This window comes from Lynx rufus, unplaced genomic scaffold (genome assembly GCF_022079265.1).
Source record: "Lynx rufus isolate CCGP_SWC_20201006 ecotype Redwood Valley unplaced genomic scaffold, mLynRuf1.p SCAF_4, whole genome shotgun sequence".
NCBI lineage: Eukaryota > Metazoa > Chordata > Mammalia > Carnivora > Felidae > Lynx > Lynx rufus.
This window is the reverse complement of record NW_025814856.1, coordinates 58,071,372-58,096,431: the sequence shown is the minus strand read 5'-3', so window position 1 is coordinate 58,096,431 and position 25,060 is coordinate 58,071,372. Positions and strand designations below refer to the sequence as shown.

General features: G+C 52.7%; 1 protein-coding gene across 1 annotated transcript; it reads left to right on the top strand.

Moving 5' to 3' along the window:
- The first annotated feature begins 2,412 nt into the window (after window positions 1–2,412).
- On the top strand, window positions 2,413–25,060 carry MCM2 (minichromosome maintenance complex component 2). Its single transcript, XM_047097029.1, has 16 exons — window positions 2,413–2,472; window positions 3,379–3,608; window positions 8,073–8,248; window positions 8,375–8,635; window positions 9,638–9,857; window positions 10,125–10,332; window positions 11,871–12,005; window positions 12,343–12,534; window positions 18,698–18,791; window positions 20,063–20,313; window positions 20,434–20,560; window positions 21,160–21,272; window positions 22,178–22,426; window positions 23,182–23,364; window positions 23,609–23,764; window positions 24,228–25,060. Exons 1-16 carry the CDS (start codon window positions 2,467–2,469, stop codon window positions 24,336–24,338), a joined length of 2,712 nt encoding a protein of 903 aa, XP_046952985.1. The 5' UTR covers window positions 2,413–2,466; the 3' UTR covers window positions 24,339–25,060.

The following is a 25,060-nucleotide window of genomic DNA, read 5'->3' as shown; positions in this document are numbered from 1 at the left end:
TCCGAAGGGCCCTGGCCATCTGGACATTTGACAGAACATTGCAATGACATCTTACTAATCTGGCTGGCTGAACGAGAAGTAACAAGTAAACGAAGACCTCGATGAAACATATGTGCTTCCGAATCGGGTGGAATATAAACCCCGGGAAGATGTGGGGGCTTGCCACATCAGTGGAGTTTAGTGGTCTGGGGCATACCAGAACATCCCTTCCAAAGTAAAGGACAAACGACTGCATCTTGAATACCCCATTGCAGGGAAGGAAACACAATGCAAAAACTCACTCTTTGGGATCTGGAGGCAGTATATTCTACACCTGAGAATTCTGCGCTGACCCATACATGTCTGGATGACATAAAAGGAAAGAGCTGTCCCATGGACCACAGGGCTCACAGACCCTATAATATTAGAGGCATAGATGGTGAACAACGATGCTGTGTGAGGTTTATGGCAAGCCCTAGTGGGAAATCCATCATGTACACCCCTAGGGTTCTAGAGCAACGCCAGGCCACCTACAGCAGAAAATTATATATACATTCCAAAAGCAATTCCGCTAGGCTACTGGACCCTGTTGGAGAGAACTAGGGGACATCAGAGACCATAAGGCCAGAGCTGCCCCTAATGAACTGGGTTCTATCGGGCTCGCTAAGTGGTAAATTCATGTGGGCCCAGCAGATTATAAGCGATATGTTGTAGCTCCATATCATCCACCCCCGTCACACCAGCGCCTCTCCCTCATTCACACCTATGACCTATTCAAGAGGTCCCTCGTGACCAGCTGACAAAGGAAAAAGGCTAAGCTTGATCGGAAATGAGCTGGCTCCTTATCAGATGTCTCATATGGCCTCTCATACCCTCTAGTTCACTTGCTGTGAGCAAAGCCAGCTGCCATGTTGTGAGATGTCCTGTGGGGAGGCCCACATGGCAGGGAAGTAAGAGGACCCCCTCCAACAGCCAGTGTGAAATCGAGTCCTCATCCAACAGTCTGGGAGGAACTGATTCCTGCAACATGAGGCAGCTTGGAGGTGGAGCCTTCCCAAGCTGAGCCTTTCTGAGGAGACTGAGGCCCCCACCAGCACCTTGACAGCAGCACTGTGAGAGATCTTGAGGCAGAGACACCCAGCTAAGCCACAGCCAGATCCCAGACCCCTAGACACGGTCATTGCTTTAAGCTGCTGGATTCCAGGATAATTTGCTATAAGGCGATAGATAACTAATACAGTCCCATCCACCATCTCTTCCCTGGCTTTTCCCCAGCAGCTCCCAGCATCCCATCTCCTGCCCAGAGTCCTTTGTTGGTGCCTCCTAACTGTCAGTGTTTCCCAGGTCCCAGGCCTGGGTCTTCTCACTGCGCTCACTCTCTGGATTGTCCAACCACTCTCAAGACAATCTACAGCTGAGGCCCAAACTCCCTCTCCAGGTCCAGACCCGAGCATTGGATGACCTCCTGGAAATCTCCACTCAGGGCCCATGTTCAACACAGCCAGAAACAAACATCCTCTTTGCCCCCAAATTTGTCTTCCCTCTGAGCTCCCCATCTCAGAGGTGGTGCCATCATCCACCTAGTCTCCTAAGCCAGAATCCTGGTGCCATCCGGGATGCCTCCCTTTTGCCTGTCCTCAATACCCAATGCTGATAGATTCTCTCTTCTAAGTATCTCTGGCATATTTCCAGTCCTCATCATCCCTCCTGCACCTACGCTGCGATCCATCCAGAGATGCTTCCTCACTGCCGCGCTCACCAAGGGACCTGCCCTAGCTTGAGCTAGCTGCCTGTAACTGGAGAGAGGGCAGCAGCAACGGTCTCCAGTTTGGTTCAATCCACCACCACCCAGGAGCAGCCTGAGGGATTCTCCTTTCCTGGGCATCGCAAGCTGTTTAACCGAAACTACAGAAATGCCTAGAGATCCCCGCTGCGCCGTGCTCTCTTATATATTTACAGTTGTCGTTCTTTGTATCTGGAACATCTCGGTATCTTTGCTTCCCTCAGTCAAAATAACTTACTAGAACACCAAATGTGCCCTCCTACAATCCTGGAGCTGTTTTGGTGCTTGAAGAATTCGGCCTGAGGGCTTTTGGAGTAGCTGAAACAGACTTTCTGTTCATAAGACCTCGGGAAACAGGGCTCTCTGAGCCTCGGTTGCCCCATCTGTAAAATGTCCACAGGGTGGCGAAGGTCGCGCAGGCAGCAGGTGGCGCTGGTCTTCATTGCCCCCACCCGCAGCTCCAGCTCCCACACCTCTGCTGGTCGAAGCGCTGAGAACGGCTGCGGGAAGGCCGGGCAGGGGAGGGGCCTCGGAGGCGAGGGCGGGGCCTCCTCCTCTGGCCCGCCCCCCGCGCACGCAGATAAGGCCTACGTCACGACGCTGTGTTCTTTCGGACGCTTCCCGGGCTCGGGCGGGTCACGTGAGCCGCTTTTCGCGCGAAAACTGGTTGTTGCCGGAGCGGCGGCGGGGAGCGAGGCGCTACCATGGCGGTGAGCGCGCGTTTGCCGTGCGGAGGGGAGCGGGCCTGGGGGGCGACGGGTGGTCCCCGCGACCCGGCACGTCTGCCTGGGGCCAGGGGCGCGGGCGGTGCGGGCGCGCTCCGGGAACTGGGGCGAGGGGCTGCGCGCTTGTGGTTCTCAGGCTCTTTTCGCCGCGCTCGGTCCGGCCGGGTAGGGGCCTCCGGATGAGGTTGGGTCCCTGGGCTCGGGTCGGGAGCTGATTTCTCCCTTGTACTCGTCTCTTGCGGGATTTGCAAAGCCAGCGGGCCCCGCGCCAAGCTGGGAGCTCGGAATTCCTTAACCCGAGCTAAGTGGCCCACCCGGCCACTATCATTCACCCACCGCGTACATGCTTGTGGGGCACCCTCTCTATGCCTGGCTCTGGGTGTACACAAGACAGACACGGTCCCGCCATCTTCGTGCACGTATTGTGGTATTTTTTGTCCGTTTGTCTTATTTATTGTCTTCTCTCCACCAGTCTGTACGTTCCAGATCTCTGAGGTTTCAGTCACTCTTGTATTGTGTTTCCTATCGCAGTGTCTTGCATATTGTGGGTGCTTTCATGGGTGGGAAGGCGGGCTTACAGGAGAGGAAGGCAGAGGGAGTAGAGAAACAGGTATATAAACAAATGAGGTGTGCTTAGTGACTGGTCCTGGAGAAGGGAAATGGGAGTGAGTGGCTGCAGTGTTTGAGTGATACTTGAGCTGCTTCCTGTGTGCTCAGAAGCCATTGGCTCAGCTCACTGGAGAGCAAGCATTCCAGGCAGAGGGAACATCTAAGGGCAAAGTTTTGAGCCTGACAGGGTTTGGAGTGTCGGGGGCACAGGGTCACAGGTAGAGAGGGCTGCCTTATGGGAAGCTAAGTCAGCCCTCACGAGTTCTCGGTCCTCCATTGCAGGAATCATCTGAGTCCTACACTGTGGCATCCAGCCCAGCCCGGCGGCTGCGAAACGATCCTCTCACTTCCAGCCCTGGGCGAAGCTCCCGTCGCACCGATGCCCTGACCTCCAGCCCTGGTCGTGATCTTCCCCCTTTTGAGGATGAGTCTGAGGGACTTCTAGGTACAGAAGGACCCCTGGATGAAGAGGAAGAAGATGGAGAGGAGCTTATCGGAGATGGCATGGAGAGGTATTTTCATTCAAGGCCAGGCACTCAGCAGATGGTTTTTGTGGAGAGCTCGTGGGGTGTGTCCAGTGACCTTGCTTTGGGTGCAGGGGTAGCAGATGAATCAGAGTATCCTTGTCTGTGAGTGCACCTTGATGGCAGGGTCTAGGGGGAGACAGGTTCATGGAGCCACAGCATAGGTCCGTGTAACTTGCTGTATCTTCATCTGGGCTCTAAGGCCTGGGCGAGCCTCAGCTCCATAAGATGTGCATCCCAGGGGATGCACGGGGTCTCTAATGTGGTGGACCACGTCAAGGATGCCAAGGGATGTTCCAAGGGTGACTTGGAACAACAGGAAGAGGAGGCAGCTGAGTGTTTTTCTGCAACTTGTTTTTTGCCGCTTCTTTTCTGCAACTGAAACTGTGCGGGGGTGCCTGATGAATCAAGATTTTTTTTTTATTTAAATATTTTTTTTAATGTTTACCTATTATTGAGAAACAGAGAGGATGAGCATGGGAGGGGCAGAGAGAAGGGGAGACACAGAATCCCAGTCAGGCTCCAGGCTCCGAGCTGTCAGCACAGAGCCCGACGTGGGGCTCGAACTCACCTTCTGCGAGATCATGACCTGAGCCGAAGTCGGACGCTCAACCGACTGAGCCACCCAGGTGCCCCCTTTGGGACCTTCTTTTACTCTGACTCAGGGGTTCCAAATGTGGTGTGTTTGAGAGCACTGTACAGGCCATCCTATAATCCATGGAAAGTGCCCTTTGTGAGCCACCTGGGGGACTTGCGAGGGCTCTCTGGACCTTTCAGATCTTTGCTTTAAGCATCATTACCCTAGATGATGAGACTATTGTGCCGTGCGTGTCACACTGTGGAAGGAATTGGGAGTCTTTGGACAGATGTTCTGAATTTTTTATGTGAACATATGTTTTCCATTCTCTTTGGCATATATCTAGGGACGGAATTGCTAGCTCATACGGGAACTCTGGTTAATCTTTTTTTTTTTTAATACTGGTTAACATACAGTGCAATATCGGTTTCAGGAGGAGAATTCAGTGATTCGTTACTTATATACAATACCTAGTATTCATCCTAACAAGTGCCCTCCCTCCTTAATACCCATCACCCATCTAGCCCCTCTCTCACCCACGTCCCTCGTCAACCCTCAGTTTGTTCTTGATCATTAAGAGTCTCTTATGGTTTGTTTCCCTCTCCTTTTTTAAAATCCCCTTGCCATATGTTCATCTGTTCTGTTTCTTAAATTCCACATATGAATGAAATCATATGGTACTTACCTTTCTCTGACTAATTTTGCTTAGCATAATTTACTTTAGCTCCATCCACATTGTAGCAAATGGCAAGATTTCATTCTTTTTTTTTTTAATTTTTTGTTTTTAATGTTTATTTTTGAGACAGAGGGAGACAGAGCACAAATGGGGGAGGGACAGAGAGAGAGGGAGACACAGAATCTGAAACAGGCTCCAGGCTCTAAGCTGTCAGCACAGAGCCCGACGCGGGGCTCGAACCCATGAACCGTGAGATCATGACCTCAGCCAAAGTTGGACGCTTAACTGACTGAGCCACCCAGGCACCCCAAGATTTTATTCTTTTTGATCGCTGAGTGACATTCCAGTGTGTGTGTGTGTGTGTGTGTGTGTGTGTGTGTGTGTATGCATATATACACACACACCCCACATCTTTATCCATTCATCAGTCAATGGACATTTGGGCTCTTTGCATAGTTGGGTTATTGGTCATAGTGCTGCTATAAACATCAGGGTGCAGGTACCCCTTCAATTCTGTATTTTTGTATCTTCTGGGTAAATGCTTAGTAGTACAATTGCTGGATGTGGGGTAGTTCTATTTTTAACTTTTTTTTTTTTTTTAATTTTTTTTTTCAGCGTTTATTTATTTTTGGGACAGAGAGAGACAGAGCATGAACGGGGGAGGGGCAGAGAGAGAGGGAGACACAGAATTGGAAACAGGCTCCAGGCTCTGAGCCATCAGCCCAGAGCCTGAGGCGGGGCTCGAACTCACGGACTGCGAGATCGTGACCTGGCTGAAGTCGGACGCTTAGCCGACTGCGCCACCCAGGCGCCCCACTATTTTTAACTTTTTAAGAAACCTCCATACTCTTCTCCAGAATGGCTACACCAGTTTGCATTCCCACCGACAGTGCGAGAGTGTTCCCCTTTCTCCGCATCCTTGCCAACATCTGTTGCTGCCTGAGTTGTTAATGTTAGCCTTTCTGACAGGTGTGAGGTGTTATCTCTTTGTGGTTTTGATATGTATTTCCCTGATCATGAGTGATGTTGAGCATTTTTTCATGTGTCGGTTGGCCATCTGGATGTCTTCTTTGGAGAAGTGTCTGTTCCTGTCTTTTGCCCATTTCTTCATTGGATTATTTGTTTTTTGGGTGTTGAGTTTGATAAGTTCTTTATAGATTTTTGGATACTAACCCTTTATCTGATATGTCGTTTGCAAATATCTTCTCCCATTTTGTCGGTTGCCTTTTAGTTTTGCTGATTGTTTTCTTCTCTGTGCAGAAGGTTTTTATTTTGATGAGGTCCCAGTAGTTCGTTTTTGCTTTTGTTTCCCTTGCCTCCAGAGACATGTTGAGTAAGAAGTTGCTGCGGCCATGATCAAAGAGGTTTTTGCCTGCATTCTCCTCTAGGATTTTGATGGCTTCCTGTCTCACATTTAGGTCTTTCATCCATTTTGAGTTTAGTTTTGTGTATGGTGTAAGAAAGTGGTCCAGGTTCATTTTTCTGCATGTCGCTGTCCAGTTTTCCCAGCACCACTTGCTGAAGAGACTATCTTTATTCCATTGGATATTCCTTCCTGCTTTGTCAAAGATTAGGTGGCCATACGTTTGTGGGTCCATTTCTGGGTTCTCTATTTGGTTCCATTGATCTGAGTGTCTGTTTTGTGCCAGAGTTGTAAGTTTTTAAAATTTATTCTGGATGCAGGTCCTTTATCAGATACGCAGTTTGCCAGTATTGTCTTCTCAATCTGGCTTTTTTTTCTTAACCATTTCTTAATGGTGTCTTTTGAGGCACAAAAGCTTTTAATTTTGATTATGTTCAGTTCCTTAGTTTTAATATGGACCAATTAGAATTTCACGGAGGACAGAGGATATCTCATGTGACTTAAAATTCTCAAAGAACTAGACAAATACCATTTAACTGAAAACATTTAAGCATTTGGCAATGGATCAGCCCAGAAATGTACCTGGCTCTGGGATCTGTTTCTGGCATCAGCAGTGTGGAATTACTAATTCTGAGTTTACTGCAAAGAAAAAGAAAGGGGGGGTGCAGTTCCTCCAATCACTACTTTGAAAAAAAAAGGGAGAATTCCACGATGGTCTGGGGTGGGGGTGGGGGGGGCGGAGTGCAGTATGGTATCTGAGAATGAGCCTGCAGTTTGTGGTTGGATGTATTTTGACACCCAACTCTGCTGAGCGACTTTTGGCAAAAGCCCCATTACCCCCGTAATCCAATTTCCTCATCTTTCAAATGGAATAATGGTGTCTACCTCCCAGAATTGTAGGGAGGAAAGCTGTGCTTCACTCTCATGGGTTCTTTGTTCAGGCAACATTCCCTCTTCAAATATCTGGTAGGTGACTGGAAAATGAGTCCTTGAAGATCTTAAGGGTAGCTGAGACGGTTGAGCCAGTGTGTGAACGTTTCAGAGAAGCTGGTTTGGCAGATGTCAATAGATGACCCTTCCAGAACTTCCAGGGGCTTGGGGCGGCATTGTCTGGGAGGAGGAAGGTGTGGGGAAAATTTCTGCCTTGTTGGGGGGCTGGGGTTGGCTGCCTGAAGGTTTTGGGGTTCCTTCAGTTCCTGTTTCTTTCGGGATGCTCAAAGCTGTCTGGAGATCTGTCCCCTTTTTTTATTGTGGTTAAATTCACCCTCTTTAAGTGTTCAATCCAGTGGCATCAAGTATGCTCACACTGTTGTGTCACCATCTCTGCCACCCATCTCCAGAACTTTTTCATCCTTCCAAACTGAATCCTGCAGAATTTGCCCTTTGGGGATTGGCTTATTTCCCTGAGCATATTTGTCCTCAAGATTCACCCATGTTTAGGGGCGCCTGGGTGGCTCAGTTTGTTAGTGTCTGACTTCAGCTCAGGTCATGACTCACAGTCTGTGGGAGACTGTGCTGACAGCTTGGAGCCTGGAGCCCGCTTCAGATTCTGTGTCTCCCTCTCTCTCTGCCCCTTCCCCACTTGTGCTCTGTCTCTGTCTCTCTCTCAAAAATAAACATAAAAAAACATAAAAAAGATTCACCCATGTTTAGCATGTCAGACTGTTTTTCCTTTTGAAGACTGAAATATAGTCCGTTGTATACACAGACCAAGATTTCTTCTGGCCTGCCCAGCCTGGGGCTCCTGAGCCTTCTGGAGCAAGCCCACTTCTGGGGGTGGGGGGGGGTTTGTTTCGGTCTTGATAACTAACAGGGTCCATTCCGGGGCTCTCTCAGGGACTATCGTGCCATCCCAGAGCTGGATGCCTACGAGGCCGAGGGACTGGCCCTGGACGATGAGGACGTAGAGGAGCTGACGGCCAGTCAGAGGGAGGCAGCGGAGCGGGCCATGAGGCAGCGTGACCGAGAGGCTGGCCGGGGCCTGGGCCGCATGCGCCGTGGGCTCCTGTACGGTAGGTTCGAAGGTCTGCAACCTCCAAGGGTGCATGCAAGGCTGGTCCTAGCTTCCAGAGCCTAGGGGAGCTGGGAAAAGCAGTTCTGGGGAAGGCCTCAATTGAGGGTATCCCTTTGGCCCCCAGACAGCGACGAGGAGGACGAGGAGCGTCCCTCCCGGAAGCGCCGCCAGGTGGAGCGGGCCACAGAGGAGGGTGAGGAGGACGAGGACATGATCGAGAGCATTGAGAACCTGGAGGACCTCAAGGGCCACTCTGTGCGTGAGTGGGTGAGCATGGCAGGCCCACGCCTGGAGATCCACCACCGCTTTAAGAACTTCCTGCGCACCCATGTGGACGGCCATGGCCACAACGTCTTCAAGGAGCGCATCAGCGACATGTGCAAAGGTGTGGCTTCCGAGCATCCCTGCGGCCCCTCCGCTCACTCGATCCGCCTTTCAGAGTTCTCCTGCAGCAGGCCATTTGCATGGGCCTCTAACGGCACATTTAATAGGGGTGGGAAGTGTGGGGAATACTGGGTAACTTGCCCGTAGCTAGACAGGAGCTACCACCTGAAGCTGGAGATGTCTGTCTTTTAGGCGAATACAAAATGCGTGTCTGCACTAGGATGCTCACTGGCTGTCCAGGGACACCAGCTGGACCACAGAAATGTTTTTTGAGTACTTAATAGGCGGCCGGTTTCATGTAAAAGTCTGGATTACTAGTTCAGTCAGAAAGTAGCATGTTTCCGTGTGGCCGGAATTACATTTAAAAGGAGGCACGCAGGGGCGCCTGGGTGGCTCAGTCGGTTGGGTGTCCGACTTCGGCTCAGGTCATGATCTCACAGTCTGTGGGTTCGGCCCCGCATCGGGCTCTGTGCTGACAGCTCACAGCCTGGAGCCTGCTTCTGATTCTGTGTCTCCCTCTCTCTCTGCCCCTCCCCTGCTCATGCTGTCTCTCTCTGTCGCAAAAATAAATAAAAACATTATAAAAAAAATTAAAAAGAAAAATAAAATAAAAGGCACGCAGATCTTGGTTCCCTGCTGTCCACTCCACCCCCTTTTGTTTTGTATTTGACACAGTTTACTCACAGGTTTCCTTCGTGGCCCTCTTAGGCATTTTGAGTTTGCAACGCTCCTGTAAACATCACCCTGTGCATTTCACTTGATGTAATTTTGCGCTATGCTGTGTGACATCTGCATTTTACAGTTTGGGAAGCCGAGGCTCAGGGTGTGTCACTTGCCTGAGTCACATAGCTAAAGCAGGGCAGGCTTAGAAGTCAGGGCTGGGGTTGCCAGCCCTAAGCCAAGGATTTGGGTGGGCAGGCCTTCTTCCCTGCGCAGTGAGACGGAAAGTGCCTGCTGTGTCCGCGGCTGAGCTCTGCGCTTAGTCTCTTTTTCCTGCCTCCAGAGAACCGCGAAAGCCTGGTGGTGAACTACGAGGACCTGGCGGCCCGGGAGCACGTCCTGGCCTACTTCCTGCCTGAGGCACCTGCAGAGCTGCTGCAGATCTTTGATGAGGCTGCCCTGGAGGTTGTGCTGGCCATGTACCCCAAGTACGACCGCATCGCCAGCCACATCCATGTGCGCATCTCCCACCTGCCTCTGGTAGAGGAGCTGCGCTCGCTCAGGTGAGCCGAGGGCAGGGCAAGCCTCAGGGTCCGGGTCCTTAGCACCCAGCTGTGGCTTCGTTCGGGGGAGCTCCAGCAGGGCCACGGAGGTGTGGGCAGGCTGGCTTCAGCCGAGGAGAGAGTCCTCACCCCCTGCGCTCTGCCACTGGGGCGCGATGGGATGACCCTGGGTTTTCTGGATCCACCTACTTAAGCCCTGACCTCTGCAGGGCATGGGTCACGCATCTGGCCTCCAGGACTCTGATATTCTTGCTCTTGTGTCTGCAGGCAGCTGCACCTCAACCAGCTGATCCGCACCAGTGGGGTGGTGACCAGCTGCACCGGTGTCCTGCCCCAGCTCAGCATGGTCAAGTACAACTGCAACAAGTGTAACTTTGTGCTGGGGCCCTTCTGTCAGTCTCAGAACCAGGAGGTGAAGCCGGGCTCCTGCCCCGAGTGCCAGTCAGCTGGCCCCTTTGAAGTCAACATGGAAGAGGTGAGAGACCGTCCTGTGCCCACTGTTGGCTGCTCTTCCTGTCTGTGCAGGATGGAAGTGTGTATGGCCGCACCCTGAGGTGAACCAGATCTATCTGGCTAGTCTGTTTAGTTTGGCCCAGGAGTTTTTTGAGAATTTAAGCCAATATTTTAAGCAGATAATTTTATTTAAAACATCAGAGTTGATGGCTTTCTTTAAAAAAATGAGAAGCTCTGGAAAATTGGGCTCACTCTTACCTGGCTGCACCCTTAGCAAGGCACCTGCTTTCCCGTCCCTCACCCACATGGGGCTTCCCCTTGACGACCCTGGTACCTACCTCTCTGACAGTCTCCCACTGGGGGCCTCTAGATGGTGACTGCCTCAGACACTGCTGTGCCATATTCAGGAGGTCCTGCTGAAAGTCTCTGGGCTGTTTGCCTTTGTACTTGAATGACTTCATCTGTAGAGTGGGGGTCATCACAGTACTTTTAGGGGACGCCCAGATTGCCTGCTTAGCTCATCTTTTTTTTTTTTTTTTTTTAACGTTTATTTATTTTTGAGAGCGAGAGTGTGAGCAGGGAAGGGGCCGGGGGAGGGGGGCAGAGGATCCAAAGTGGGCTCTGTGCTGACAGCAGTGAGATCACAACCTGAGCCGAAGTCAGACGCTCAACCGACTGAGCCACCCAGACGCCCCTTAGCTTATCCTCCTTAAGAGTCCACCTTCACAGAAGCTTCTTGAGAAGTCTTGTACACAGGAGCAGAGTTACAGGCTCTGCTTCTAAACAAGTAGTAATTATAGTTGAAGCTTCTGGAGTACTTGCAAGGTACTGAGTGGTGGGTGATGTGTGATTTCACACCCTTTGAGGCAGGTGGTATTACTGACCCCTAGGTCACCCAGCTAGGAAGAGGTCCAAAGGATTTGAACTCCGGATTTTGATCCAGACTGTGTGCTTCCAAAGGCTGTATTTTGTGGCCTGTTTGCTAGACAGTGAAATAATGGATGTTGCATTGCACAGCACGACATTAGCCTGTGACGTTTGGCAGTAGGGCCAACGGTTAGTGGAGCTCACCGTCTTGGTTGGCATTGATGTGTTTTTAACATATGGCGTGATTTAACCATGAGGTTGCACTCAGAGCATTAGCATCCCCATTCTGCAGAAAATGCATAGAGAGGGGACATCACTTGCCAAAGGATCACACAGCCTAAGCCATGGAGCTAAGATTTGAACCGGGGCAGCCTGGTTCCAGCATCCATGTGCACAAGGGCTGGGTTACATAGCATTTAGCAGGTGCTTGACTGTCTCACAGTAGGGAGGCATCCACAGGGGTGGTGGCAGGGGTGGGGACCGTCCACTCATATGTTGGTCACAGCAGGCTCATTCCCTGCTGTCTTTCACTCTCCGTTTTCTAGTGAGTTGGTAGAAGGAAGAACCATGTCTGTTTTCCCTCCTCATGGGGCCGTGGCCAAGGTCGGTTGGCATAATAAGTCAGTGTTTGGAGGGGTGCAAGGTTGGCCATGCAGAGACAGGCTCCTGTGACCTTGTGTTTGCCCCACACAGACCGTGTATCAGAACTACCAGCGCATTCGAATTCAGGAGAGTCCCGGCAAAGTGGCGGCCGGCCGGCTGCCCCGCTCCAAGGACGCGATCCTCCTCGCCGATCTGGTGGACAGCTGCAAGCCAGGAGATGAGATAGTAAGTGGCCTGGAGCAGGCGCGGAGGGAGCCGAGTTGCTAGGGAAATCAGCGTGAGCATCTGTGGTGTAGAGAGGGTTGGAGAGGGTTGGAGAGGGTTGGAGAGGGTTGCCGGCAGCGGGGGCGTCGGCTGAGGCTGGTTCTTCTATCGCTGAGAGGAAGACCCCTCGGTCCTTGTAAAGGCTGGCGGGTTGGAATGTAGGAGTTAGTTTTGCTTTGGTCGTCTGGGTTACTTGTCTCAGTGCCCGGCGTGGAGGACTTGGGGATGACTTGGGAAGGAGGACGCGCCCCTGGGTCTGACCTAGGGCTGGCCCTCTGGCTTGGCTCTCTTCTCCCAGGAGCTGACTGGCATCTACCACAACAACTACGATGGCTCCCTCAACACGGCCAACGGCTTCCCCGTGTTTGCCACTGTCATCTTAGCCAATCACGTGGCCAAGAAGGACAACAAGGTCGCCGTGGGGGAACTGACAGACGAAGATGTGAAGATGATCACCAGCCTCTCCAAGGACCAGCAGATCGGGGAGAAGGCAGGTGGAAGGCCGGGTGGGATTGCCATGCCCCCAGAGGAGGCTGGGGGCCCACTGCCCCAGAATCACGGTCTTGATTCCCCGGGTCCTGGAGTCTGGGCTCCCTTCCTGGCGTCAGTTCGGAAAACTTGCCTTGATGGGGGGGACTGTACCGCTATTCGCGTGGGATGGGGCTGTGGTGAGGAGTCAGTGGATGGAGTGGAGCTTGGGCTCAAAGCTGAAACAGGTGCTGCATGGGGGGTGGGGGGAGTGCGCCCCACAGTGGTTTCTCTAGGAAGGACTCAACCCCAGCATGGTTTCGGGGCTTCTTTGTTTTAATTGTGGATGTTGTCACTGAAGGTTGGGGAGCTGGGATGTATGTTTCACCTGCTCAGGTATCGCTTGGCTCCCAGGTTGGGAAGTGTTCTCCTCAAGCTCACGGCTGTCCTCCATCTTTTTCTCGTTTTCTCTTCCTGTTCAGCGTTTAACGCAGAACAGCGTAGCCTTCTTTTTGCCTCTGCTCTTCTGCAGAGCCAGACCCTTGGTTCAGTGCAGCTTCCATTTGGCTTGTTTAACAAATGGGATCCTTCCCTTGAGGGTAGGGCCACATGTGACACACCTCTGTCACCTCCACCTGGGCCACTAGGATTTGGGGTACCACCAGGAGGCGGGTGCTTTCCCAGCCTTGGACGACAAGAACCTCATTCTGTCAGCACACTCAGTCCTTGGATGCCTTTTATGGCCACAGTCTAGGATCTTGGTGGGAAGTCTGGCACAGTCCTGGCCCTCATGGGTCTCATAGTTAATCAGGATCCCCAATAATAAGAAAGAAAACAATGGAACAGGATCTTCTCACAAAATCGGTACCATGGGAAGATGGTTACAACCCATGATTCTTTGGTTCCCACGCTTCCCAGAGGAAAATGAGTGCTAATGCAGTGGACATGTTTTCAGACTCTTCGTGAGTATCTGAGCCAGTTTCTCCAGGAACAGAGAACCAGGCCTTCCCTCTGGGTGGCCTGGCACACATCAGCCGTGTTCATGTGCGCCTGACCTGCCATGGGAGCCCCGTGCTTCTAGGACACTTTGCCAGCACCCCTCTTTTTCTCTGCTTCAGTTCTTGCCGCTCTCCCGCTTTGTCAAGGAGACGAGGACGGCAGCAGATGAGAGCGTGGGAGACAGGATGTAGTTGACTTACCCAAGGCTTCGGACGAGGCGGTCCCCACGCGTGCCCTGTGCCCCAGACTTCCAGAACTGCTCGTAGTTGTCCTAGCATAGAAAGCTGTGCCGCACTTCTGGGCCTTGGTAGCTGCTGTTTCGTCTGCCTCCTTGTCTGTGTAGCTAACTTCTTCAGGTGCACACGTGTGGGCTGTCAGTGTACTGACTGCTCAGTTTCAGTTACACCTGCATGCTTACATGGTGACTCTCCCAGCGTTGGAGAGGGTGACTTCTAAAGAGAGATCCTTTATTTATTTATTTATTTGTATTTTTAGAGCGCGGTTGGAGGGTGAGAGAGAGACACACAGACGGACACTGAGGCAGGCTCCACACCCAGTGCAGAGACCAACGTGGGGCTTGGGGCTTGGTCCCATGACCCGGGGTCATGACCTGAACTGAAATCAAGAGTCGGACGCTCAACTGACTGAGCTACCCAGGCACTCCTAAAGAGAGGTCCTTTAGAAGGATCTAGAGGGGATTCTTTTTTTTTTTTCTTTTAATTTTTTTTTTTTAATGTTTATTTATTGAGAGACAGAGCATGAGCAGGGGAGGGGCAGAGGGAGAGGGAGACACAGAATCTGAAGCAGGCTCCAGCCTCTGAGCTGTCAGCACAGAGCCCGATGCATAAGATCATGACCTGAGCCGAAGTTGGATGCTTAACTGACTGAGCCACCCAGGCGCCCCTGAAGGGGATTCTTCTAGAGAGGATGACATCTCTGTGGGACCCCTTTCTGAGCCCCCATGGGTAAAGGAAGACCAGATGATACCAGGGAGGGTTGATCTGTACTGGCCCCATCTTTAGTCCAGTGTCAGGGTGGATGTTTTCACCAATAACTTGTTCAAAGACAGAAACTGCACTCAAGTTTTGGGGAACAAACTGAAAGAATGGATGACAGGCAGGATCCAAAAATGGTGGGGCTCCTTTGAACTATCGAAGCCAGAGGTTTGCAAATTGGTAGCCTGTGGGCCACATGCTGCCTGCCAGCAGGTTTTGTTCAGTTGGTATGTGGTTCTGTGTTTCCTTTTCTTTTTAGTTTGCATTTATTTTTGAATGAGTTATCATCCTTAGGAGTCCAAGAGTTTTCACCTAAAGATCCAGAAGCCATCCAAGCATCCATCAGTGCTAGGTCTGTGTTGCTCTCCAGCAGTGACAGACGGGAGCCAAGCGGCAGCTGCCTTGCAGACAGGGCGTGCTCCCTGCTGTCTGCCCCAGCTACCCGCTTCTCTGTTCTCTGCAGCCTGAATAACTCGAGTGTGCGAAAACCCAGGGCATTTGATTTTGTGGGCCCTCGTCCGTGATAGATATTTCTACCGACATATCAAGGGATGCAGTTCACGCCTAACACTTAGATTGCAAAGAACTAATGGGAGCATCGGTGTGCAGCCAGCCTCTTTAGTTTGGATTTCAGCCCAACCCTTGGTGTGATCAGATGGGCTGCTTGCATCTGGGTAGTAGGATCCGCAGGCAGAGTTGTTACAAAGATTACATAGATGTGCACACACAAATGTTCCACTGTTGTGTGCTCAGCAGGGAGCTGTTACTGCACGTCCGTACAGAAGTTAGACTACTTGTACAAAACGTGGATGGGTGTCCCAAAGGCATAAAGAACCGTAGGAAGATAAGCATCGTCTCGTGTTCACAGTCGCGGTGCAGTTGGGGGCTTGTCTCCTCTTTTTGGCGGGGTATTCTGCATGGGGAGCGGGAACAGTGCGTATTGAGAGTTAATAGCATGAGCTTCAGATTCAGAGGAATCTGGGGTCAGGTCCTGCCTATCTCATTTAGGAACAGACAGTTGTCTGCCCAGAGCCTCGGTTTGTTTCCTCCTTTGTGACATGGAGGCCCCAGGATCATGAGGTTTAAATGGAATACTTCACGGGAAGCGTGTCCTTCCTCGGCAGGTCTGGGTTTAGTCTCACCCTTCTTACCAGCCATTAAGGTTGCCTGTTACTCGCTCAGACCAGCTAGGTCAGCAACAGGACAGTGTGGGCTTTAGCATGGTTGCTTCCTTGCCCTCTAGTCTACAGGAGGCCCATCTGGATGCAGTGGGTGCTTTGCAGGAGGGGAGCTGAGCCTGGGAAACTGGTGCATAGCAGGCAGGAAGGGGGCCTGCTGCTCTTGGTGCTGGACGGAGACATTACCTCATCCACGCAGGGGCACTTCATACGGGAACAGCCCTGAGAAACGGTCTGGGTAAAGAGAGGTCAGGGACAAGTGGCCTTGGCACAGCCACAGGATGCACAGGAGGAGGAGACATCCATGGCAGATCGTGTCTCCTGACACTCCCGGCACAAGTGAGGGTTTCGTGGCAGAATCGTGCACACTGAGCAGGAAGCACCTACTTGACGCTCTCTAGGTAGTTTCCAGGTAGCAACAACAGTCCTATAGTGGAGGTGTCACGTGTACCTGTCTTATTGGTGAGTAAACTGAGGCACGGATTAAATAAGCCTCCACGCTGCACAGCTGCTAATGGCAGAGGCAGGATCCCCATTGGGCAGTGTGGTCTGAGCCCGCGCTCCAGGGACAGCTCTCTGCTCCCTCTCCGTCAGTTACTGCAGCTGGGGGAGGACGCCTGTGTGCATGCTGGCTTACGGTGAGTTCTGTGCACGCCCAAGCACAAGTCCTGACCCGACAATTAAAACTTTACCACACAAACTTCTGGATGTAGGCGTGGAGCGGCACAGTGAGCCCCACATGTCCTTCCCCCGGCTCCACTGGTGGCTGCAGTCATGCCAGCCTTGTGTCCCCTCGGGCCCACTCATTACTGTGAGGCCACTTTCCGACACAGCATCTGCAACCAAGGATCTCTGACAGGCCCTCTCTGCTGAACCTAACCCCAACTCTGCAGCCACACTTTAAAAACTAATTCGCAGTTCTGTAATACCAAGTATTTGGTTGGTCTCCACATTTCCCTGATTATCCTACTTTTTTCTTTTTTTTACAAGTTTCCTGGACTTGATCCCCAGGGAAGGCCCCCACGTTGTGACGGATTAATCTCTTAAGTCTCAATCTTTTTAGCTCCCCTCTCCATCTCCTCTTTTCTTGCAAGTTTTTTTAAGGTTTTACTTATTTATTTGAGAGAGGGAGAGAATGAGTTGGGGAGGGACAGAGAGAGGAACAGGGGATACGAAGCAGGCTCTGTGATGAGAGCAGAGAGCCTGATGTGGGACTCAAACTCAAGAACCACGAGACCATGACCTGAGCCAAAGTCAGACGCTTAACCAACTAAGCCACCCAGGTGCCCTCTTGCAATTTGTTTGTGGAAAAATTTGGGTCGTCTGCCTGCTAAATTTTCCACAGTCTGGTGTTGCTGATTGTGCCCTTGTTGAACATGTTCCTGGGCCACCCGCTTTCTGTGAATTGTCACTGAGCTGCGCAGGCTTACCCAGTCTCCAGGTTGATGGTTTTTTCTTCTTTTGGTGTGGGGGCGGGGGGTGGCACGGTAAGACTGCATCAGGGGCCTGTGTTCCCACCGGGGACACGTGCCTTGCCTCTCTGTGACATTAGCCACTGACGATCCTTGGCTAAACCCATGCATTCATCAGGGGTTGCAAAATGATGGTCTTCTAATTCCAAATCCTTCTTCATTCATTTTCTGGAATGCTTCTATGTAGAGAAGCTTCTCTCTGTTAATTTTTGGACTGTCCCTGGGTTAAGGTCCAGTAGGAAAAGCAGGAGGGTGCTTGATTCTTTCCCTTTGTTTACCAGTTTTCAAAATAAGCAATGGTCCCCTCTCGGGGTGACCACTGAATGTCATTACAAATTAACGAATATCTGTGTTATTGAGGCTCCAGGTGATGCCCAGCGTGTCCCTCTAGTGGTCAGTATGAAGCCTGTTGTATTGGCTCCTGAGTGGTGTTCTCGTGACCCCAGTTGTCTGTGATGGCTTTCTTCTTTCTCTTGTAAGACACTGCCGTTTCTCCAAATAGCCCTGTGGGATGTATAATTTTCTCTCAGTGGGAAATGGTATTTAGAGATGGCAGCCTCTCACACGCACCAGGCCTGGACTACCGTTCACCGGTTAACGCTCTATGTCCTCTCCTTGGGCTAGGTCTTGCGGGAAATGTTAGGGCCAAGGAAAGAACCAGCAAAAGCGTACACGTGGAACCGACTTCCGCTCCTAACTTACTGCGTAAAATCACAGCAGGCGGCATTTCTGGCACAGTGCCAGTGGTGCTGGCAGATCCTCTTTCCGGAAGGACCTGCTGGTCACACTGTCCTCTGGCAGCAGGGGAAAGCAGCTGTGCCTGGGATAAACTGCTGACCCCTAGCTCCAGCTCTGAGAATTGGATTTCTCCCACCTTCACTCCACCTTCTGGGGAGTCCAGAGGGAGCAATTCTGGCCGGTGGAGCAGGCAGGATCCAGCCCGGTGGGTCTCCCTCAGGATTTTCAGCACTGATTTTCCTGCTCCAGTGCCTCCTTTCCCCCTGGGGCCGATGCACTGCCGGCTGCCTTGGTGTGACCTGTAAGGAGGGAAGGGTGTGCAGTGCTTGTGCAGAGCTCCTCAGTTCAGAAGGCATGTCGAGAACAGTAAAGGCATGCAGGTGGAGGTGGAAATTCCTTCCTGCTGGCAAGACATTTCTTTGATGTCTCTGGTATTATCTTTATTTGATGTCGTTTCAAATCTTAGGATGTTTTATTTATTTTTTGTTTTTTAGATAGCATGTGCACACATTGGGCAGAGGGGCAGAGGGAGGGGCAGAGAGAATCTTATGCAGGCTCCACACTCAGCACGGAGCACGACGTGGGGCTCGATCCTATGACCCTGGGATCATGACCTGAGCCCAAATCAGGAGTCGGACTCTCAACTGACTGAGCCACCCGGGCACCATGGTGTGGGCATTTGGGGGCTGGAGGTGTCCCCGTTCCCTGAGACTGGAGCGTGGGGGGGACCTGCTGTGTGTGTCAGCTTGGCCCAGACGCAGAGCGCAGGTGCCGTTCTCATTGGCTCTTTTCCTTCCTTGCAGATCTTCGCCAGTATTGCTCCTTCCATCTATGGACACGAAGACATCAAGAGAGGCCTGGCGCTGGCTCTGTTTGGAGGGGAGCCTAAAAACCCAGGTGAGTGGCGCTTGGGTGCCACCCACCTTTCCTCTGCACGGGTGTCCGTAGGAGCCAGCATTGTGGGTATTAGACAAGGCAGGACTCTGCATTTAAAGGCTGGGCGCCTGGGGAGAAAGCACATATTAACAGATGGCCAGACCATGTATGGCTTGGTCGTTGTAGGCGGAGCGTAGTCCATGGCCGTGGCTCTTTGGGTGGTTTTAACTATAAAAATAACACGGGGGCGCCTGGGTGGCTCAGTCACTTAAGCGTCCGACTGGCTCAGGTCATGATCTCGCGGTTCATGAGTTTGAGCCCTGCATTAGGCTGTGTGCTGTTTGCACAGAGTCTGCTTCGGATTCTGTGTCTTCCTCTCTCTCTGCCCTTCCCCTGTGCACACATGTGCACATTCTCTCTCAAAAACAAACATTTAAAAAATAATAATACATGAATATGTTTTGATATTTTCTTCTTAAATTGTTAGAAGTCACAGAAAGGTTAAAGTCACTGCTGACCATGTTTCTTTCTTCCTTCCTTCCTTCCTTCCTTCCTTCCTTCCTTCCTTTCTTTCTTTTTCTTTCTTTCTTTCTTTCTTTCTTTCTTTCTTTCTTTCTTTCTTTCTTTCAAGTTTATTTATCTTAGAATCCCATGTAGGCTCCGCACTGTACGTGCACAGCCCAGCCCAACTCAGGGCTCAGACCCACGAAACCAAGAGCCAGGCACTTAACTGACAGCCAGCCAATCACCCAGTTTCTAAGCCGGTCCTGTTTGTGGTCTTTCCTCTGATTAGTGTGGTGTGTGCCCTAACAGACCTTTGCATGGCCGTTCACATAGACTTACATGCATACATCTACAAAAACCAGAAGAATTTAGTGGCATGTGTGTATATGTCTCTGTTTACAAACGTAGTAATTTCCCGTAGCGTGTGTTAGTGGTTGTGTAAAATACTTGCCTTACCTTTTCTGCCCAGTAGCAGGTTTGTGTTGGTGCCCACTGAGCTGGTTTATTCTCCCGTGACTGTGTTGTGGCCTCCGTAGCTTAGCGTCCCGGGTGGAGAACATTTGCATTGCCTCCAGTCGCTTAACATTGACTGAGAGCGTTATACAGGCGTCCCTGTGCACCCATTTCTCTGGGTCCAGTCCTCAGAAGTGGGATTGCTAGCCCTAGGGTATCACGTCCCTTTCTAAAAGAATGTGCTTCGCATAAGCAGGCTGAGAAATTCGCGATAACCCAGCTACATCTCGCACCCCTCTCCCCTTTTACATCCCCACCTCTGTCCCTGCCTCCAGGGGGTAAGCACAAGGTGCGAGGTGACATCAACGTGCTCTTGTGTGGAGATCCCGGCACAGCCAAGTCTCAGTTCCTCAAATACGTCGAGAAAGTGTCTAGCCGTGCCATCTTTACCACTGGCCAGGGGGCTTCAGCCGTGGGCCTCACAGCATATGTCCAGCGACACCCTGTCAGCAGGGAGTGGACCTTAGAGGCTGGAGCCCTGGTTCTGGCTGACCGAGGAGTGTGTCTCATCGATGAATTTGACAAGGTGGGCCCCTGGGCCACATGGTGATGGTACTGGGGAGGTGTTGGCTTAGCCCCGAGTGGGGGAACAAGTGTTCGTGGGATAGCAGTCGGGGCAAAGCATCATGCAGTTGGACTTTTGCAGATGAATGACCAGGACAGAACCAGCATCCACGAGGCCATGGAGCAGCAGAGCATCTCCATCTCCAAGGCTGGCATCGTCACCTCCCTGCAGGCTCGCTGCACGATCATTGCCGCGGCCAACCCCATAGGTACGCCAGGCACGACAGCCATGGGGGTTGGGGCTCTGCCCCAGGGAGGCAAGACCCGGAGAGGTCCTGCCTCGGAAATAGGAGCCTGCAGCCTCCCTCGGCCAGTCCCAGGGTCCGAGGAAGGAAGGAACTGAGCATCAGTAAACCTTCCTCTCTTTGGTTCTTGCTGGGGGGAGGGGGTGGCGTGGAAGCAGGACGTGGAGTCTTTTGTTGGGCTGTGTTCTCAGAACCAGTTTTGGACATTTTCCTTAGAAGACAAGAATTTAGTGCATTGTCTCCACTGGAATCGAGTTGATTGTTGGTCCCAGCCAGCACGGAGGTGAGAGCCCAGGCACCCCGCCCACTTATTCTAGGTTTTTTCCTGCTGGGAGATGGTTACACATTCGATGAAAAGGCTATGTCAGGGAAGGGCTCAGGGAAAGACCTCAACGTCTTGTCAAGCATGCCTGACAGTTGCAGGCACTGAGTGTTCATCCTCTTCCAAGGTCGTCTTTCTGTTTTGTCTGAAGCGACTTGGGGCTGGCAAGAACTCTCTGCTCAGGAGATGAGCAGATCCGGGGGAGCATGAGCCCTGATGGAGAGGTGCCTTTGTGTTACAGGAGGCCGCTATGACCCCTCGCTCACCTTCTCAGAAAACGTGGACCTCACGGAGCCCATCATTTCCCGCTTCGACATCCTGTGTGTGGTGAGGGACACGGTGGACCCAGTCCAGGTACATAGCCCCATGTCTCGGGCCCCGTGCAGCAAGCTGCAGGGACCTTGAGTGAGGATCAGAGCCCAGTTGTACTAGGTGCAAGGAAAGGGACACCATTCAGACCGTGGTGTTTGTCAGGGAGTCAGCCTTGGTTTCTTTCCTTCACTGGCCTGTGCCCACCGCCCAGCCGACGTGGTCCCCACTCTGTCACTAGGCCCTGCTGGCCCCACCAACTGCACCCACCTGCTTCTCCTGCATCCCTGCTGCAATCCAGGTGCCGGCTTCTCTTGCTCTGACCCGAAGCTGCCATGTCTGGTGGTGGGTCTCTTGGCTTCTGCTCCCAAGATGGAAGATGGAAGCTGGCCCATCTTCTGGAAGCATAAGGTGGATGCATCATGCCTTTTCTTAACTTGCTGTCAGCTTCTAGTGTAACTAGCAGAGAATCCGCTGGCCCTACAAGGACTCCTGTGGACCTGTCTCCTCCTCGTGCCCTTTGCTTCGTCCACCCCAGCCACACTGCCCTCTCTCCCTCCCCTGCGGACTCCAGGCTTTGTGTTGTCAGCATGCTCGGCTCTCTTTCTGGAGTGTTCTTCCTAGATTGCCGCACAGCTGTGGTGCTCTGGCGGCCTCAGCTGGAGGGATCTCCTCGGGCTTCAATCTCAGGCATGTTACTCTCCGGGTATCTCGGAAACCGTGTGTGTTCCCTCTCCCCTCACTAGGAGGCAAGCTCCGTGTGGAATTCTGTCACATGCACTGGTCATCCCCGGCACCCACTGCCACGTGGCCACAGCAGATGTAGGATGGCACCGTTGCGAGAGTGTCATTCCCGAGCCACATGCGGCTTTCACTTCTGGTGAGCTGACCTACCCCGGGCCAGGTCACGAGACTCATCCTGCGGCCTGGCCTCTCCTGTCTCGCCTTAGGATGAGATGCTGGCCCGTTTTGTGGTTGGCAGCCATATCAGACACCACCCCAACAACAAGGAGGAGGAGCCGGGCAGCGGTGGCACCCAGGAGCCCGCCATGCCCAACACGTACGGTGTGGAGCCCCTGCCGCAGGAGGTCCTGAAGAAGTACATCATCTATGCCAAGGAGAGGGTCCACCCGAAGCTCAACCAGATGGACCAGGACAAGGTGGCCCAGATGTACAGTGATCTGAGGAAAGAGTCCATGGTGAGCGCCCAGGGTCAGGGCGGGGGGGCGGGGGGTGGGCTGCAGAGAGGGAAGCACGGCAGATGCTTCCTCAGCTGTGTGGTTCACCTCAGAAGTGCCAGTGTGACTTTCCTCTAAGAACTGCTATGTAGATACCGTAGCCATTCTATTGCAGATGGAGTGTGAATGTGTCCGTCTGCATGGTATGGGGCCCCGGGTCTCTGGAGTGTTGGCCACTGGTCAAGTTCCAGGCTGACTTTGTGTGAATCTCCCCCAAATGAACGCACGATCTGAGCGAGTGTTAGTTCTTTCGTAGCGGAGTGGAATTTAGAGGCGGCCTGTGTGCTGCTGGAATGCAGAATTCATGTAGACTGGTGGGTCTCACCTACCTCGTCAAGGTGACAGCTGCTGTGTTTCTTTCTTTTTTACCTTTTTGTTAGGTCTTTGGTGAACATTCAACTTAGTCTTTATAGAGACGGCTATATTCTCTCACGTAGCACGGGAATGTGCAGTACTTACCACCTGGCAGAAGCCAGTACAGCTGGCCAGAAACATCGCGAACTTGGGGTGGGGGTGGCACACGAGTGAGCTGGTAGGAGAGAAGGTGCAGGCGAGATAGGGGCGGGCCACAAGCATCCGGCATCCATGGGGGCTCCCAGCACGCTTCGAGAAGGGTGGGAGGTGTGAGTTCACCCAGTGGCTCCATCGACTTCTGCCACAGGAGCCACCAGCCGTGCCACTTCTCCATTTTCCTCGCCTCTGTCTCCCCGCTGCAGGCGACAGGCAGCATCCCCATCACGGTGCGGCACATCGAGTCCATGATCCGCATGGCAGAGGCCCACGCGCGCATCCACCTGCGCGACTACGTGATAGAGGATGACGTCAGCATGGCCATCCGCGTGATGCTGGAGAGCTTCATCGACACACAGAAGTTCAGCGTCATGCGCAGCATGAGGAAGGTGGGTGGGAGCTGCGGCGAGGGCCCGTGGGAACGTGGCCTGCAGGGGCAGGGGGTGCTGCTCATCACAGGCGGCCACGGTGGGCATCCCAAGGCTCTGGCCCAGACCAGAGCTTTGCTGTCCTTCCCGGCTGCTCTGGCAGGTCGTGACAGGAGTGTGTTAGAAGTGGAGGCTGGTCATCCCGTAGTGGTCTCGAGGGTCCTGGTAGGGAAGGGCATCACTGGACTTCGGCTGTTCTCCGCAGACTTTCGCACGCTACCTCTCCTTCCGGCGAGACAACAACGAGCTCCTGCTGTTCATACTGAAGCAGTTGGTGGCAGAGCAGGTGACATACCAGCGCAACCGCTTTGGGGCCCAGCAGGACACGATCGAAGTTCCCGAGAAGGACTTGGTGGACAAGGTATGGGCACAGAGGGGAGGAAGGGCGAGGCTGCTTCCTGGGGGGCTGTCCATCACCTTTGGGGGCAAGAAGTCCTTGTCTCCTCATTAAGGTGGGCAGGCCTTGGATGGGAGCCATTTATTGAGTGTCCGTGGCATGCTGAGCACCATGCGCTTTCGCTCTTGAGCGTGGTGAAACAAGGTGATGAGGCCGTCATCGCCTCTTACAGACGAGATGGGCACAGTGCGGCTAAGTGACTGAGGAGCTGGTCCCCGCTCACAGGCCACCGGCAGAGCTGAGACTCCAAGCCCTGTGTCTGGCTCCAGACCCTGGCCCAGTCGCCTCTGCTCCACTTGACTGTCACCCCCCCCCCCCCCGCCCCCGGCCAGGAACGGGCCTTAGAAACTGCGCCAGGACCGAAGGCTGTGCTGCAGACGAGCAGAAGTTGATGCCCATGGCTCACTCTGACGTTTTCTCTTTTTAGGCTCGTCAGATCAATATCCACAACCTGTCTGCTTTTTATGACAGCGAGCTCTTTAGGATGAACAGGTTCAGCCATGACCTGAAACGGAAGATGATCCTTCAGCAGTTCTGAGGCCCGGGGCCAGTGCAGGAGGCTGTTGAGACGCCAGCCAGGCAAGCAGACCGGTGCTGCCCTCACACTGCCTGGGGGGCACAGAGCTGACCGCCGAGGGACTCGGGGGAGTGCCGGCACTCGCGGCTGAACTGTCCAGCATCACCCCCAGTCTCCTGGGCTCAGGCTGGGCTGGGGACAGGGGTGTTTGTTTCGTGGGCTCTACTTTCTGCTTTTCGCGCCGTTGTGGGTGGGCACGCTTCGCCAGTGTTCCTCTCTGAGCTGCTCGATGGCCCACTGGCTCCCGGAGGTTTGTCTCCACTTCGTTCCATGGATCATAGTCGCTCGTTTCCAGAGTACTGTGGTCTGTTTTATGTGACTGAGAGTATGAGGGTGTCATGAGGACTGTTGTTGCCTCTTGGTGTGAGTTCCTGTCCTGGGTGCTTCTGCCACTTGTGCCAAAGAGCACGTTGAAGGTATTCCTAGTGTTTTTCTGAAACCAGTCCTGCAGGTTTCTCTGGGCTTCTGTGAGTAGAGAGGATGTGTGGGCAGCAGGGCGTGCAACCTGGGGCCAGCACCTTTGGCCTCTGTAACGGCCACAGGGATCGCTCTGGTGTAGCCGGGCTGACCGTCATCCTTGTCGTGTTAATCTGTTTTCTCCTCTTAGGCATTTCCCCGTCATCTTGTACATTCAGTTTTTGTTCTGTAGTTTTAACTTTTAATAAAATGAAATAAAGTCTAAA

What these genes read in the sequence shown, in the direction of transcription:
- MCM2 (XM_047097029.1), top strand. An exon ending in GAGGAGCTGCGCTCGCTCAG is followed by an intron (nt 9,858 to 10,124) that starts GTGAGCCGAGGG and finishes TTGTGTCTGCAG; the next exon opens with GCAGCTGCACCTCAACCAGC. An exon ending in TCATCGATGAATTTGACAAG is followed by an intron (nt 20,314 to 20,433) that starts GTGGGCCCCTGG and finishes GGACTTTTGCAG; the next exon opens with ATGAATGACCAGGACAGAAC.